The sequence below is a fragment of the Apaloderma vittatum genome, unplaced genomic scaffold, assembly GCF_000703405.1.
Source record: "Apaloderma vittatum isolate BGI_N311 unplaced genomic scaffold, ASM70340v1 scaffold16435, whole genome shotgun sequence".
Lineage (NCBI taxonomy): Eukaryota > Metazoa > Chordata > Aves > Trogoniformes > Trogonidae > Apaloderma > Apaloderma vittatum.
This window is the reverse complement of record NW_009715688.1, coordinates 44,098-59,120: the sequence shown is the minus strand read 5'-3', so window position 1 is coordinate 59,120 and position 15,023 is coordinate 44,098. Positions and strand designations below refer to the sequence as shown.

Below are 15,023 nucleotides of genomic sequence, written 5' to 3'. Positions count from 1 at the left end.
AGAAGGATAAACATGGAAGTGTGTCACTTTATGAAACTCCCATGAAGTAGGAGATAAACATTTAAGAGATCAGTTAACTAGTACAAATGGAAGTTGCCCAAGACACCTATACAGTGTCTTAGATTTTCCGAAGATTCTATGCTTAATTTTGGAAACTTCCTTCAAAAATTTATTTTATTTATGTAGTCTTTGTGCATACAATTTTCTTCCAAGTGAGGAATACGGAAAACTGCATCAAGTTTCAACTCTGCTATCCTAAAATAAATTTATGGGTTTTTTTCATTTATTTTTACTTATTTTGGCTAAGAATTGAAGAGAATGAACATACCTGATTTCAGCAATTATTTTTTGACATGTATTTGTATGCTCAGGTTCATCAGCTTGGCTGTGAAGTTGTAGTCCTGTTGCTAGAACTGAATCCTGATCAAATCAATCTCTTCAACTGGGCTATAGATCGATGTTACACTGGATCATACCAGCTTGCCTCTGGATGCTTCAAAGCCATTGCAACTGTGTGTGGAAGCAGGTATTAATTAATCTATTAAGCTACACTTTCAAATATAAACAAAAATGAACATTTGGCTTGTGTTGCAAAGAATTGTTAGTCATACTCTTATATCCTCTCAAACACCTCTTGGGGACTATATCACTTCATTGCCATTATTCTGAATACAAAGTGTTGTGCTTGGTGGACGATATATATTTGCAATCTGTGGCATTTTTGTGCTGTTTTACTCAGGAAGATACAAAATAACCACAACACTTTAATTTGAATATAGTTCTTAAGTCTAGTTTCAAAACATATGGCATGGTTTTTCATTTACTTTAGAAAAGGAAAAATGTTTTAAATCTTACTGACTCGAAAGTCATTATTTCGTTTGTTTTTTAGTAGGTTTTCATTGGATTTGGCGGTTTCTGTAGACTGCTATCAACATTGCTGCTAATGCTAAGCAAGAATAAGCTACATGGAGACAGAAATACAAATATTGCTTTTGTGTCAGGCCATCGTAAAAATCTGTCCTTTTTTATTATTATTATTTCAAGACAAAATATATAGAGAAATTCAATGGTATCCTAAAAAAAAAAAAAAAAGAAAAAAGAACACTTGCATCTAACTAAAATCTGCAGATTTTACACTTGACAGAAAGTAATTTGGCAAGATGGCTGATCAGCATAGGTCAATAGAGAAGTACTTGGGCTATAGCAAATCAAAACAAGTCAAATGTTTCAGAATTCATCTGTAAAAAGATTTTGTTTTCACAGGAACAACTAGTCTGTAAGCTGCATTAGACTGAGATTTGAAAAATATGAATGGAATTTAGTTTTAGTTTTTGCAAATTCAGGTTTTTAAAGGTTTTTTGTTTGTTTAGTGAACACATAAACATATCAGGTTTTCAACCAGTCTTGTGTTACATATGCCACTGTGTCCTAAAAAATAATCTTTCCCATACCTGCGGTAAAAATTGAGAGTATGATCTGCATGAGGATTTTTATTAATATTTGAAAGCTGTTAACAGTTTTTCCTCTATCATCAATCAACATGTTTATATAGAGAGGCCGCTGCTTAAACTACTTGTAGAATGAGCAGTAATGTATCTCAGTGCTGATGTCCATATATCTACAAAGAAGCTACTTCCCTTAATTTCTTTCTTATGATTATTTTTTAAACTTGGTAGAAGGACTAAGAGACAGGTGTAGAGGATGGATTGCAGCTAGTACATGGAATTAGCAAGATTCTGCCATATCACACATGAATTTGCCCTGTTTTTTAACACTAATATGTCCAAACAGGCATTCTGCAGCCATTCAGGAGCCCAGTAGCTTACATCCAGGATGAAAAATTTTTGGTTCGCAATTAAATTAGGTGCATTTACAAATCATCATGAGAAAGTGGAAGTCTACTTAGTGAAAATCCAAATATTGTGACTGGGAATTGCCTACCTAGCAATATTCTCATTAAATTAATCCTTTAATATATTTACCCGTGCAATTAATGTTGACATTGCAGAGAGTGGAGTATTTGAAGCATTTCTTCATGTTTGCTCCTTGAATACCATTTTGACAGAACTGTTTAACATCTGGGAATGTTCATGTCAGAGATAGATGGTGTCTTTACTCCAAAGGGACTGTTTTAATAGTAGCTTGGCTTAAGAAGTACTTTATCCCTGAAAATTTTCATGGTACCCATCTTCCCTCATGGGTGTTGGCCTGTTATTTAAACAGTTTATGTTATAGATTAAACTGAATTGTCAAATATGGACACAGGTATTGCATTTCTCACTGTTGGTAGCTCAGTGCATTCCTAAGCATTAGTGTAAGGTAATTATAAGAAATCCTTTCTTTCTTCCCATTCACTATGATCGCCCTTTGATCAAGCAGCGTGTATTCATAAGAGCTCCCTTTCCCATATTCTGGTGGCAGAACAGAGCAAAAAAAGGATGGCATTTTCTTTAGACCATATTACGGAGTAAATCAGAGGGAATATAACCTGCATTCTTCACCAACATTCACAAAAAAATGTCCTGTTTATTCTTCTAGGAACTATCCTTTTGATATAGTGACGCTTTTAAACTTAGTGCTGTTCAAGGCATCTGACACCAACAGAGAGATTTATGAAATTTCCATGCAACTTATGCAGGCATGTATTTGCTCCTTTTTTTGTCCTCCTGTCTTTGGGGCTTTTTTGTGAACTTCTCATAAAGTACTGTTTATTTGCTTTTTAGTCTTGCTTTGAAAAGAAACAATTAGGTTTGACTTGGCTATAAATACTTATGGGAATATTTATATAAAAATGAATGGAAAAATATTAGTTATGGTGTCTCTCAAATTTGGGGAGTCTACTCTGAAACATATAGATCATTCTCTGGTATCTAAACTTGAAATGCTGACATTGCCTGAATTAATCAATTTTCATTGTCTCATTGCATTATTTCTTTGTCTTTTATAGATCCTCGAATCAAAACTTTTTGTTTATTCAAAAAAGGTAGCTGAGCAGAGACCGGGCAGTATCTTGTATGGTACACATGGCCCATTGCCACCTCTTTACAGTGTCTCACTTGCCCTTCTTTCCTATGAACTAGCAAGGATGTACCCTGAGCTTACCCTTCCGCTCTTTTCAGGTACCTATATCTACTTGACTTCTTATGTATTTTGCGTTTTTGTATAAATGATAGACATTTTCCACCACTGAACAGCAAATCTGTTTATAAATTTAGCTTGACCTGGTTTTATTCTGGTTCAGGTCAAATCAGATTTAGGAATGCAATATATATTTCCTAGAGGTTTTATACAAAGTACAAAGCAGCTATTTAAAAACTCTGTTTGGGGACTCTATCCCACTTGTGTCATCTTAGGGTAACTGAAATCGCAAGAGGCCTGAATAAGTTAAAATGACATTGGCAAACTACTATAATGGGTTATCATATTAAACATAATGATTCTTCTTATATATACATTTATATAGATGATACTGGTGAGGATAGAATTCCTCATTTTATATAAACATGACTAATTTTGAGAAGACTGATTGGCCATGTCCAGTTTTACCAGTGATTCAAATGACTCTGAGTGATCTCTACATTCTGTTATTTCACACATCTGCAAACTCTTAGTATCATTTTTTCATCTATCAGAAATACATTTTGTTGGGGTTACTGAGAAAAATGTTAAAGAATCAGACCTGCAGGAGCACCGTTCAGAATATGCCCACTCTGAGGCCATTCCTGGGAACAATGACATACTGAAACATGGTCTGTTTTAATCCATCTAGCGTGTTACTCTAGTTTTTAAATAACAGAACATAATCTCTGTAATCGTGGGAATTCTTACTGGTTCTTAAAATCTCTTTCTGTTGTTTTTATTCAGTCTGTAGGGGCTGGAGGAAGGGTAAAGGAGCAATACCTCATCCATTTCTCAGTGCCCATGATACCATAAGTTATAAATAACTCATGTAGTGAAATTCTGATAGCCCATTTATCTCAAAAAAAAGCAAATATTGTACATTATTACTGTTATCATCTATTCATGTTGCTGTAGTGGCTGTGTCATTTAAAAGAGTTCAGAAACACAATCCAAATCAGAGCCCCTTTCTATCCATCTAGAATCATAAAGAGGGAGAACAGTGTATGTCTGGAAATTGTTTTTTTAAAAAAATTTCAGTGGGGGAAGAAAGGAAATATTAACTGTACTGATTTTACAGAATTCTGGTAAAGAGAGTTAATGTGGTTCACCTTGGCAGGAAGCCCACCATGTTTCTTATCCCAGATTTTCCAAATGCCTTTCCTTTACAGTGCCAGCTCTTTTTTTATAAACTATATAAAGTGCTATATACAAGCTCCCCTGGACTGGCAGCCACCTATGAATTTTATAGGCCTCCCCATAGGAAATAAGACTCCTAATATATGCAAGGTGGTTTTGTAAACTCACTGCCTTAAGATTTGAGTTATAGCTTAGAAATGTGGAGGCTGATGGGGCACTTGTAATTCTGCAGAACACTTTTATATGTTTATTATAATTCTCCTACAGCTCTTGAAATTCTAGAATAACTGCCAGTAACTAAATTATCCTTTTTCCTTTTTATTGACATCAGCTTCACTTAATACATAATATAAGCTCAGTAACAGGGAGTGACTTTCTCTTTCTAAGCCCAGACTATGTTAGTTATTTTAGACAGAAGACCTGACCAATTGCTTGCTATTAGTGAACATTAGATTAATGTTTCTCTTCAAGAAGCTCAAGTACATGGTTTTTTATGCTTGTGGTTTGCAAGGTAAAAACCATCAGGCAGTTTGATACATGTCAGAAATCTGATTTAAAGTGTGTTTAAGGTTTCCTTCGTAAACTAATGTGTTGTCCTTTTAAACTTTTATTATTTTAGAGGTAAGCCAGCGATTTCCAACAACACATCCAAATGGAAGACAGATCATGCTTACCTATCTGCTACCATGGCTTCATAATATTGAACTTGTAGACAACAGACTGCTCCTCCCCGGTTCAAGCCCTACTACTCCAGAAGATGAACTGAAGGACAAGGATGGGGAAATAGCAGTCACAAGTGGACTAAAAGGCAATGGCTGGGGCTCTCCTGAGGCCACCTCCCTGGTTCTCAATAATCTCATGTATATGACAGCCAAGGTAAAAAAGAAAAATGAACAAACCAAACTGTGAAACAATTTCTGAAATATTGAAACTTAGGTTTCTAACCAAAATAAGTTTCTTCCCTCTGGCATCAGAAATTTTGCGCTGGAACACTCTGTACTAATCAGACACAGCGCTGGTTTTGAAGTTCCTTCACTTTTTCTTTTAAGGAGAATGCTAAAACTGTTCTCTTTCAAAATTTGAACACATAGATGTATTTTACCCTTCTTAAAAAGACACCTTAACAGTGAGTCCATTAAGGATTAGTTATAGAGGAGCTAAGTTCAGTTCCCTCCTGTACCACCTCCCACATTAATGTCTAAAGCAGCTGATGAATGTTTATTTAGGGGTGAGAATGAGCACCTGGAATTTGTCCTATGGAAGCACTTGTACTTTCTAGGAAACAAATATTCTTTAAGAGAGAGAAAATGGAAAAAAATGGTATAGATTTCTAAGAGGCTAGTTAAAGCATTCTTTTGTAAAAGGGAAGGTATTTTTCATCCCAGGTCCTGATAAAGGACCAAAGATTACTTTTCTCCAATTACTTTTTAACATAAAATGCCTGAGCAGCTGGTAGAGAAGGTACAGGGAATCCGTCTTTTCTTTCTCTTTGCTGAGCTGCAGGCTGCTGTACGACTGTGCTGTGCCTGCTCCGGCACTGCTTTTCCCGGTTTCGGTACATATCTCTGAACTGCTAAATACAAAAACTCCAGGAAGTAATGCATGGCACCTATGTCATATAGGACAGTCATTCACATTTCCTAACCTGCTCAGAGTTAATCCTCTCTTGAGCAGAAGGTCTGTATCCATGCTACATAGCAGCTGATTCTGGATCTTGCCTTATGTTGAGGCCCTGTAAGTAAAACAAAATTATTATTTTGTTTGATTTTTGTTGTATGAGCATGTGTGAAGTAATGCAGGGTCTGCGCTTTAGCCCACCAGAATGGTTTTTTTGATACGTGTTGCATATCCAGGCTTGTGAATTATCTGATTGTACAGAGTCTCTAGAATGTTGTTAGAGGAATTTTATGGGCTGGAAACAGATGCAATGTAGTCTCACCTTTACCACCTGTTAGCAGCAGTCCTCAGAGCAAGTTGCTTCCAAAACCACATAAAGTTTTTGTTCAAAGGTGAACAAGTATGATTCAAACCATATTGATTGACCTCACTTTGAGGCTGTATGTGTGATAAATGCACTGGCACCTGGGATGCCAGTGTAAATGACAGTAGATATAGATGCCAGTAACAGTGTAATGTAGCTAATATTTATTAAATCATTTTCAGTAGAACAGCATGACCTGGAGATTGCCACTCCTATCCTAGCAGAATGTCAGTCTGTGCAGTGGTTACAACAGTATTCTTGAAGTAGGAGCCAAAGATTTTGTATAGGAAACAGAACAACTTCAGTTCTAGACCCCCGCACCCTGGATCATGCACTAACAGTTTAACTGACTGGACAAAAGGGAGTTGTTGTCTTGCAAAAGAGAGTAAAAGCTGCTCATTTCCTATGTGAAAGCAAAGGGCTGTCTAATGCTTAATTCTGGTAGGATTTGCTCAGGAGAGAGACGCCAGATTGCTCACTACTGTGAAGGCTGAAGCACTTAGGTACAGACACACAGAAACACCACAGTTACTCGAACAACTATAAACGCCTTGATTTTAGGATCACCTTTTGAATTTATGTTCCTGAAAGATATTTTATGTCTGTGTATGATTTAAGTTCTTCTGTAGATCTGAGCCTAAATATGTTCAAATAGATTTTATGCTCTGAAGTATGGCAGGTAGCTTTTGAAAATACTGTTTTGTCACTTTTTACAGCATTTTACTGTTGGCTTTGCATGAGAAAACACTCTAAAAGAGCATGCCTTAGTTTAAAGACGTGCTTATTTCAGGAAGTGTATACTTGTGTTCCTTTGCAGTATGGAGATGAAATTCCTGGACCAGAGATGGAAAATGTCTGGAATGCTTTGGCCAACAATGAAAAATGGAGTAATAACCTTAGGATAACACTGCAGTTTCTCATTAGTTTATGTGGTGTTAGCAGTGATACCATCCTTTTACCTTATGTAAGTATTTGCACTTTATTTTATTTACTATTGGTTGCACCGATTTTAATGAGGGAAACAGCTATCACCTGCCGAAAATTAATTTCCATTTCAAAAATACTAAGTATCAACATATTCCCTCACACGCTGTACAAACTTAGATTGCAGGAATAAATGAGTCAAGAAACTGAAATTCAAGAAAGGACTTGAGCACTGGGAATCTCATTCTCCAGCAGCTGAGCACACCTCAGTTCAAGCAAGAGGTGGACTCCTCTCAAGCAAGGAGCAACTTTGCATGTCTGTGTATGGGGCCGGTAATAGAGACTGACCATAAATTGCCAGAATGAATGAGAAAAAATAATAAAATATTAAATATTAAAATATTTTTCTTGTCAGAATTGCATGCAATTCTGCAATTTATATATAGATAATATATATTTAAAATTTTATTGGAAAAACAGAATAGCTCTTCAGAAGTTAAATAACTTTCATGAAAAATGAAGAGAAATAAAAGTACTAAATTCTTATAATTTTTCTCAGTAATCAATTAGTTTGCAAAGAATTTGTTAAATTTATGATTTTTCTCGGTAATCATTTAGTTTTCAAAGTATTAGTTTAATTTTTATAGTCCTTTAAACAAGGGATATTGTATCATAAATGGGACATCACGTGCTATGATCTAATTAGTTTGTTGTGAAGATTTAGATGTTCCTTCAGAAAAGCATGTGCTTTTAAGAAAGTGCTACAATTTTTCAACATACTAGGGTTTTCTGTGGGACATCTCAAATGGCACAAGAGAGCTAACCTTTCTAAGCTCTTTGTCGTTTCAACTTTTGCCTTTGCATGGCTGTCATGAATTATATAACTGTTCCTGTGATGTGTAAGTCAAACTGTGCAGGATATTGTTATTATTCAAGTTAAAATAAAATCAAGGCTGTCTGAGAAAAGCAAGCTAGTCCAATTCCCATGTTCCTTCTTGCTCAGTTGCTGGGTGAAGCAGTCTAAATTTAGTAAATTTTCCAGCACAATTACAATATGCTGTTTTATTAGTTACTTTCTCTTTATTGATCGTCCTGAAATAATTTTGAAATTACTACTAATGGGATTAAATTTATCTATAAAGCCTCATAAACATACTTCACTTACAGTTGCTGAAATAATACGTTGCTTAAAGTGTTTGTGGTGGCTGCCATGGACAGTAGGCTAAAGAAAATACAGAAGACTAACAATTTTCAATATGATGTTGTATCCTGTTGTAGAGCTTACTGTTTTATATTCTCGAATCAGTGCATCTATGCAGTCAGTGTTGCCTAGTTAATCAAAAGAAGAAATATTTGAAAGTGGAGGTGCTTTAAGAACAAGCTCAAAGTTTATATGAGAAGAAGACAAAGGGGTTGATCCCGAATATCTTGAGGGTAATTAAGATCTTTGCATCAGTTGTGGCACAGTGACAGAGGCTCTCTCAGTGTTGGCCATGCTTTAAGCAGGAGCTTAGATGAGAGACCTCCCAGGTTCTTTCCAACTTGACTGATCTTACAACCCGTGACAGACTTAGGAAGAGGCCCAAAGGTGGCCTCCATCAGGAGGGGATGTGCTGGCAGTGAACAAGTGGAAATCACAGAGATAAGAGATAAAATGAGGGCTGTTGTGTTTCTGACAGCTTACAAAAGGCATATGATTCTACGAATAGGGGCAGTTTTCTAAGAGGAAGAAGTAGTCCTGTGCTATGTCTCATTTCTAAATCTATAGCCTGAGTGGAAATTCCTGATAAACGTGTGTTCTCTTGCCCAGGAGGGCATACGTCATCCACCTATCCAGATACTTGCCAGCCCAGTGCTTTCAATACATCCTTTTTCCAAAACTGTTGCCATCCCACAGCTCTGAGCAGCCTGCCTCAACCCCCCTTCCTACCCACAGCACTTCTCTCTTCAGTTTCTTTCACAGCCTCTCACGGGTCTTTCTCCAGGACAGTACAGTCCTCTTACTCCACAGAGCAGTTTTGGCATCTCCATCTTCATCTGCTCAGCATCTGCTGTTTTGCCTGTGGGACTTCTCTACCTCCCAGACTTCCACTGGCTGTTAACAAAACAATCAGGTCTTCGTTGGTGGTGGCAGCTGACAAGGTTCCTGTGTTTTCTGCCACCCTGTTAGTTTGTTTTGCAATGTCAAGTTAAAAGTCTGAATCTCAGATTTTGCAAAATCTGAAAAAGTGTTCAGCTTCTGTAGGAGGCTTGACTGTGCTTATGACTCACCCCCTAACTGATAGCTTTGTCTGGAGTAGGAAAAGACACCAGGCTTATCACACACATCTGCTCAGTGTTTTGACAATACCCTGAAGTTTACAGATAAGGAATGATGACTAACTACACAAGACTAACTACACTACACAATTATGCTGATACCATAAACATGTATCTTCATTATCATGTAGATAACACACACGCTTTAGCAAATAAAGATAATTCAAACAGCTTATCAGCACTGTTCCAGCTCACCTGGGCTCGAAAGACCACAGAGTTCCAAAGTTGCCAGCTTACCCATCTCCTTTTGGAGCCCTCTGTGCCCCAAGGCAGTCACCAGCTGCTTCATGCCTTCAGCCATCTGTTCTGCCAGTGTGGATCCAAGCGAAAAACATGCCTGACTTTCTCTTTCTTTTTTTTTTTTCAGTCAGCTAAATTCGTTGCTTTATCTCTTTATGTTTTCTTTAAGCATTATTTCCAAGTGCCTCAGTGCAAATTGCTGAGCTGTTCTTTCTTTCACATAGGTACTGAAAGATTTCTTAGAGTATTTAATGAGTTCAGAAACCTCTTCAGCAAAGATTTAGTGTAAGGAAGAAGCCCTGTCTGGGGTGAAAGAAGCTGGAAGTGGCACTGTGAGCCCAACTAGCAATGAGCCTTGGAAAGAAGGTGGATTTGTATCTGAAAAATTTTTAGGACAGTAGAGTAAAAGAAACTTTTCACTACTTTAAGCAAAAGGAAAGGAAAGAAAAAATAGAGAACCAGTCAGGAAGTGATTTTGGTGGAATTATAAGAACAGCAGTACTTGGTGAGGCCAAAATGCAGGTCAGTCGAGTATCAGCTCCACTGCAGGCATCTGTTTAAAAACAAGGCAAGCACAGAGGGATGCTTCCTCATGCGGTCTCCCAGCTCCAGCAGCTTGTGAAACAAATGTTTTTGATCCAGAGAGAGTTTCTGCTTTTAATAGACCTCAGTTTGTGTTTTTCTTCAATAATTCAGTCAAATTTGATGAGTATCTCAGCAGTCCTAATTTCTGTGGTGCATACAATAAGGTTTGAGGTCCTGTTAAAAGATTTATGGAAATTCACAGAGCTTCTATAAATTATAATGTCAGATTTTTCAAATCAGGATGCATGAAGTCTGTATACCTGATTGCTCTGCCTTTCTTGGATGTGCTATTTCTTTGATTACAAATATAAGTAGCTACTCAGAGCCTCATGTTCTTTGTGACTCTTTCACATCAACCATATCAGAAAATATAGGCATGAAGTTTTGGATGGATCTAGCTTTCTAGATAATGTTTGCTCCATTCAGGAGAGTAAGTCATCTTCAGTGGAAATTCAGTACTCAGGCTATAAATCTCTGAATGTGATCAGAGTTAATGCTGGTATCTTTAAATGATAGGTACAAAATTGGGTGGGATTTGTGTATGTATGTTACACAGTTATATAACGAAACAGCTCATTTGTGGATGGTAAGCAAAAGCTTGGGGTGATTAGATCAGAGATTCACTCTGCTCAAAAAATGATATCAAAGTGAGCTTTTTTATTTCTGTATGAATGAGGTGAATGCAGTTCTGTGACTGTTGTGTCTGTCCAGGAGTAACATTTACATTCTGAATCTTTTCAGTAACGCAGTATAACATGCACTGATTTCTTCAGAAATTCGTTTTGGAGAGAGTTTGATAATTGTTATTTTCTTCTCTAGATCAAAAAGGTTGCAATATATCTATGTCGCAATAACACTATTCAGACAATGGAAGAGCTTCTTTTCGAGCTGCAGCAAACTGACCCAGTGAACCCAATAGTCCAGCATTGCGATAATCCTCCATTTTACCGTTTCGCTGCCAGTAACAAAGCCTCAGCTGCAGCTTCTGGTATGACCTAAATATACTTTTCAGTTATGCTCTCCTGCTCTTTTGAGTCTTCATCTCTTTGAAGAAACAATCTCTTGGTTTGACAGCCATTCAGATCTGTCTATACATAAAGTGCAAGTTTCAGGGCCTTGCTGCACATCTAAATTACGGTTCTTTTTGATTCCTGATGTTGTATATGGTTAATTCTTTCAACTGTTTTAATGGCATATTACCAATATTTGGTGCTGTTCAGAACTGATATGAGGTGGTTCTTCTACTACTAGTTTCTCAGAACAAGAAGTCATCATCAATGATGTGATTACAGCAGGTACACCAAAACCAGCAGTTTCCTGAAAACTGAAAGCCTCAAGTGTGTGGCAGTTCTGTTTTCCAAGCCCTAAGGCTATTGCCAAGATGCAGTAATCGAAATTAGTTAGGAGACACCAATCACAAATTTAATCTTGTTGATATTTTGCCAAAATCTTGAAAAACAATAGGTTATGTTGCCTGAGAAGGAGCTTAGTTTAAGGATTGGATGAGCATCCTTATGTTAATCTAACCCTCGAAGCATGTAAACTTTACACCATTCAGCCATGCAGGCAGGTCCTGGTTTGTAGAGGTAGCTGTTCATTCATATGAGGAAGTACTTGCAGGCAGATTGCTTTGACTGTGGCTGCAAAAAGAAATTAAGTTATGGGCTTTTATTGCTTTGCAATTATTGTCTGCTGCATCTAACAGGTGTTTTTATTGACATCTCATATACAGGAACCACCTCTAGCAGTAACACTGTTGTAGCTGGCCAAGACAGTTTTCCTGATGTTGAGGAGAACAGAATGGTGAAAGAGACTGATGAAAGGTTTGTGGTTTGTTGTTTTTTTCTCCAAAATGCGTGTGTTTTCCTAGGCTAAGAGTGAGACGTTGGCCGAAGTTCTGCATTGTTTTGTGAGGAACTCTGGCACTCAGACTGATTTTAAGTGGCGCTATCACAGGAAGACCATTTTAAAATGAGCGTATGTAGAAGTTTTTTAAAAAAAGCTATTCACATGTTTCTGGTTCCTGACTGTTTAATAGTAGATTGCAGAGGAACATCTGTTAAACCTACATTGAATTAATTGTGCTAAGTAGATCATGGTCTCATAGGAATTATCCACAAAGGAGAAAGGAAATCAAGAGTGTATACCAAATAACGACTACTAAAATCTTTAGGAAAAATCAGATTTGATCACACCTGTATGTCATATTTATACAAAGGTAAACAGAAGATAACTATGCTTTTATGTTGGTGAAATATGATGTACAATACCCTGCTATCAAATAATTTCCGTGACCTGTATTCTCCATTTGTTTCATACAGAGTAGAATTCATCTTCATATTATTTTACTTAATTCTCCTTTTATCTTTTTTTATGCCAGGTAAATATGTCAGTAATTGTCAGTTTGTACACATTTATTTAGGGAATTTATTAAAATACAGGAGAATGAGATACTAGAAGAACAGCAAATGGCAGCATTAAAATGGCTTGTGATGCCTTTTTGGCACCTCCGCAATAAGTTTATCTTGCCCTTATAAGACAGACATACTTTGGAAACAGTATAATATGTCAATGTATAATTGAATACTCTGCAATAATAATTATGCACGTTAGTAAGAAATGGAATTGAATGTTGCATAGAGAACCTTCAATCTTGTTTTGTTTGATGTGGTTGTTTTAGTGTGGTTATTTGTAAGTAATTTCCTAGCTTTGCAGAAGCAATGATATTTTTTCATCATCACTAGTGTGTGAGCCTCCAGTATGGCTTCTCTCACTCCACTTCAAGCCTAGTTACACTGTCAGCGCAAGGAGATGGAGGAGGCCAAAGGACATCACCAGTAAAAGAACTGATCGTGATCTGTGGCAGATTTAAGGGCAACTGTGAACAGTTTGTTCTGGCCCTCGTATCCCTTAACTCCTCTGCTAGGTCTGCTCTGGCAGTTGCTGGATTTTCCTATTGAAGGGTGATGTGCTGCAGCTTTTGCTGCTTGATACCTGTGCAGGCTTGGCTTTGGACTATTCAGTCAATTACTGCTTTAGCAGGTTTCCAGAGTTTTAGCCATGACCATGGTCTATGACAAAATACTGGCCGTGGACAGTTTGTATCTCAGTTCAGCCTTAGCACAGTTTCTTGCTCCAAGAAAATCACACATTTGCAGCATGAGAATTTTCCCTCTGCTAAATTTTAAAAGCTTGTGACACAGGAGCACACTGTTATAACTCAGAAACTGGCTGCAAAAATCTTTTGTGGAAAGAAACCATTACATTCACATTACTCTCTACTTCTATATAAATATGCATGCTTAAGGAAATGGGGTTTTTTTGTAAAGGAAGCATATAGTTCAGATATTAGATGTCAGTCTGTAATTTTAATGAATATTTTTCTTGTATTTGAAGGTTCAGTAATGTAATCAGAGCACATACCCGACTAGAATCAAGGTATAGTAATAGCTCCGGAGGATCTTATGATGATGACAAAAGTAAGTACTATTTTTCAATTTCATTAAGTTTCTCGTGTTTCCATGGGAGAGGGAAACATTCTTATGATTGGTGGAGGCTCTTTGTTTAAGTTCTGTGTAAACAGTAGTTTAGCATCACCTTATTGACAGTGTCCTTATTTTACCTTCATACCTCATCTAATTAATCTCCTTTGTTTAACCTGGGCTCAGGCAAACCTATTTAAAGACCAGGGAATTTCACAGGAGGCAGCAGGAGAGGATCCTTCAGGAAGTAAAACCTTGAACAGGGAACTGCTTGAAGAGTCCAGTGCAGAGCCACAAAGGTGATGAAGGGAGTGCAACATCTCCCTTATGAGAAAAGGCTGAAGGAGCTGGGTCTCTTTAGCTTAGAGGAGACTGAGAAGTGACCTCATTAATGTTTATAAATATGTCAAGGATGAGTGTCAGGAGGACAGAGCCAGGCTCTTCTCGGTGATGTCCAAGGGGCGAAGAGTGCAAGCTGGAGCACAAGAGGTTTCACAAAAACATGAGGAAAAACTTTTTCACTGTGAGGGTGATGGAGCCCTGGCACAGGCTGCCCAGGGAGGTTGTGGAGTCTCCTTCTCTGGACACTTTCAAAACCCGCCGGGATGCGTTCCTGTGTGGCTGCCCTAAGGGATCCTGCTCTGGCAGGGGGGTTGGACTAGGTGATCTCTAGAGGTCCCTTCCAACTCCCAACATTCTGTGATTCTGTGAACCTTTCATACATGGCAAGGCAAAAGACTTCCAAGAGCATTACAGCAAGTATTTTGAATTGTCCCTTTTGCCAGTATTTCCCTCCAAAGCAAGTGCTGGTATATGAGCACAGAACCACAGAATGTGGAACAAAAGTTTTTTCTTATGTTCTTGTGGAACAAAGCACAAAGAAGAGATACAGGAGTTCCCAAAAAATGAGGTCTTATCTCCTCTTTAGCTTTTCTTTGCTGCTTGCCATGAGTTTCTGGCTGCACTGTGCAAATCTATATTAGAGAGGAGAGTGAGACGGGGCTCCTGAGCACACGTGTTTTTCTTTATGTATTTCTGCTAAACAGACCATAAATGGACACTTGATGCTCAGCAGAGTTTCCAAAGAAAACCTAGCTATTTCTGTCAACTCTTGAATGACAGTGTAAATTTTGGGAGTTGTACAGTTTGGCTTCGTTTCTGGAGTGAATTGTAGGGAAGCAGATTTTGATTTAGGCCCTAAGCAAATGTTAAGAGACCAGTCCCTTTTATTGACT

General features: G+C 37.6%; 1 protein-coding gene across 1 annotated transcript in view; it reads left to right on the top strand.

The window, feature by feature from the left end:
• FRY (furry homolog (Drosophila)) overlaps positions 1–15,023 on the top strand; it is a gene marked incomplete at its 3' end in the record, with an annotated part of 113,952 nt that overhangs the window by 55,202 nt on the left and 43,727 nt on the right. The window contains exons 29-36 of the mRNA XM_009869257.1: positions 372–526; positions 2,539–2,638; positions 2,948–3,119; positions 4,877–5,133; positions 7,056–7,202; positions 11,126–11,294; positions 12,039–12,129; positions 13,703–13,785. Of these exons, the coding sequence (XP_009867559.1) occupies positions 372–526; positions 2,539–2,638; positions 2,948–3,119; positions 4,877–5,133; positions 7,056–7,202; positions 11,126–11,294; positions 12,039–12,129; positions 13,703–13,785 (1,174 nt within the window). The remainder of the gene's footprint in view (positions 1–371; positions 527–2,538; positions 2,639–2,947; positions 3,120–4,876; positions 5,134–7,055; positions 7,203–11,125; positions 11,295–12,038; positions 12,130–13,702; positions 13,786–15,023) is intronic.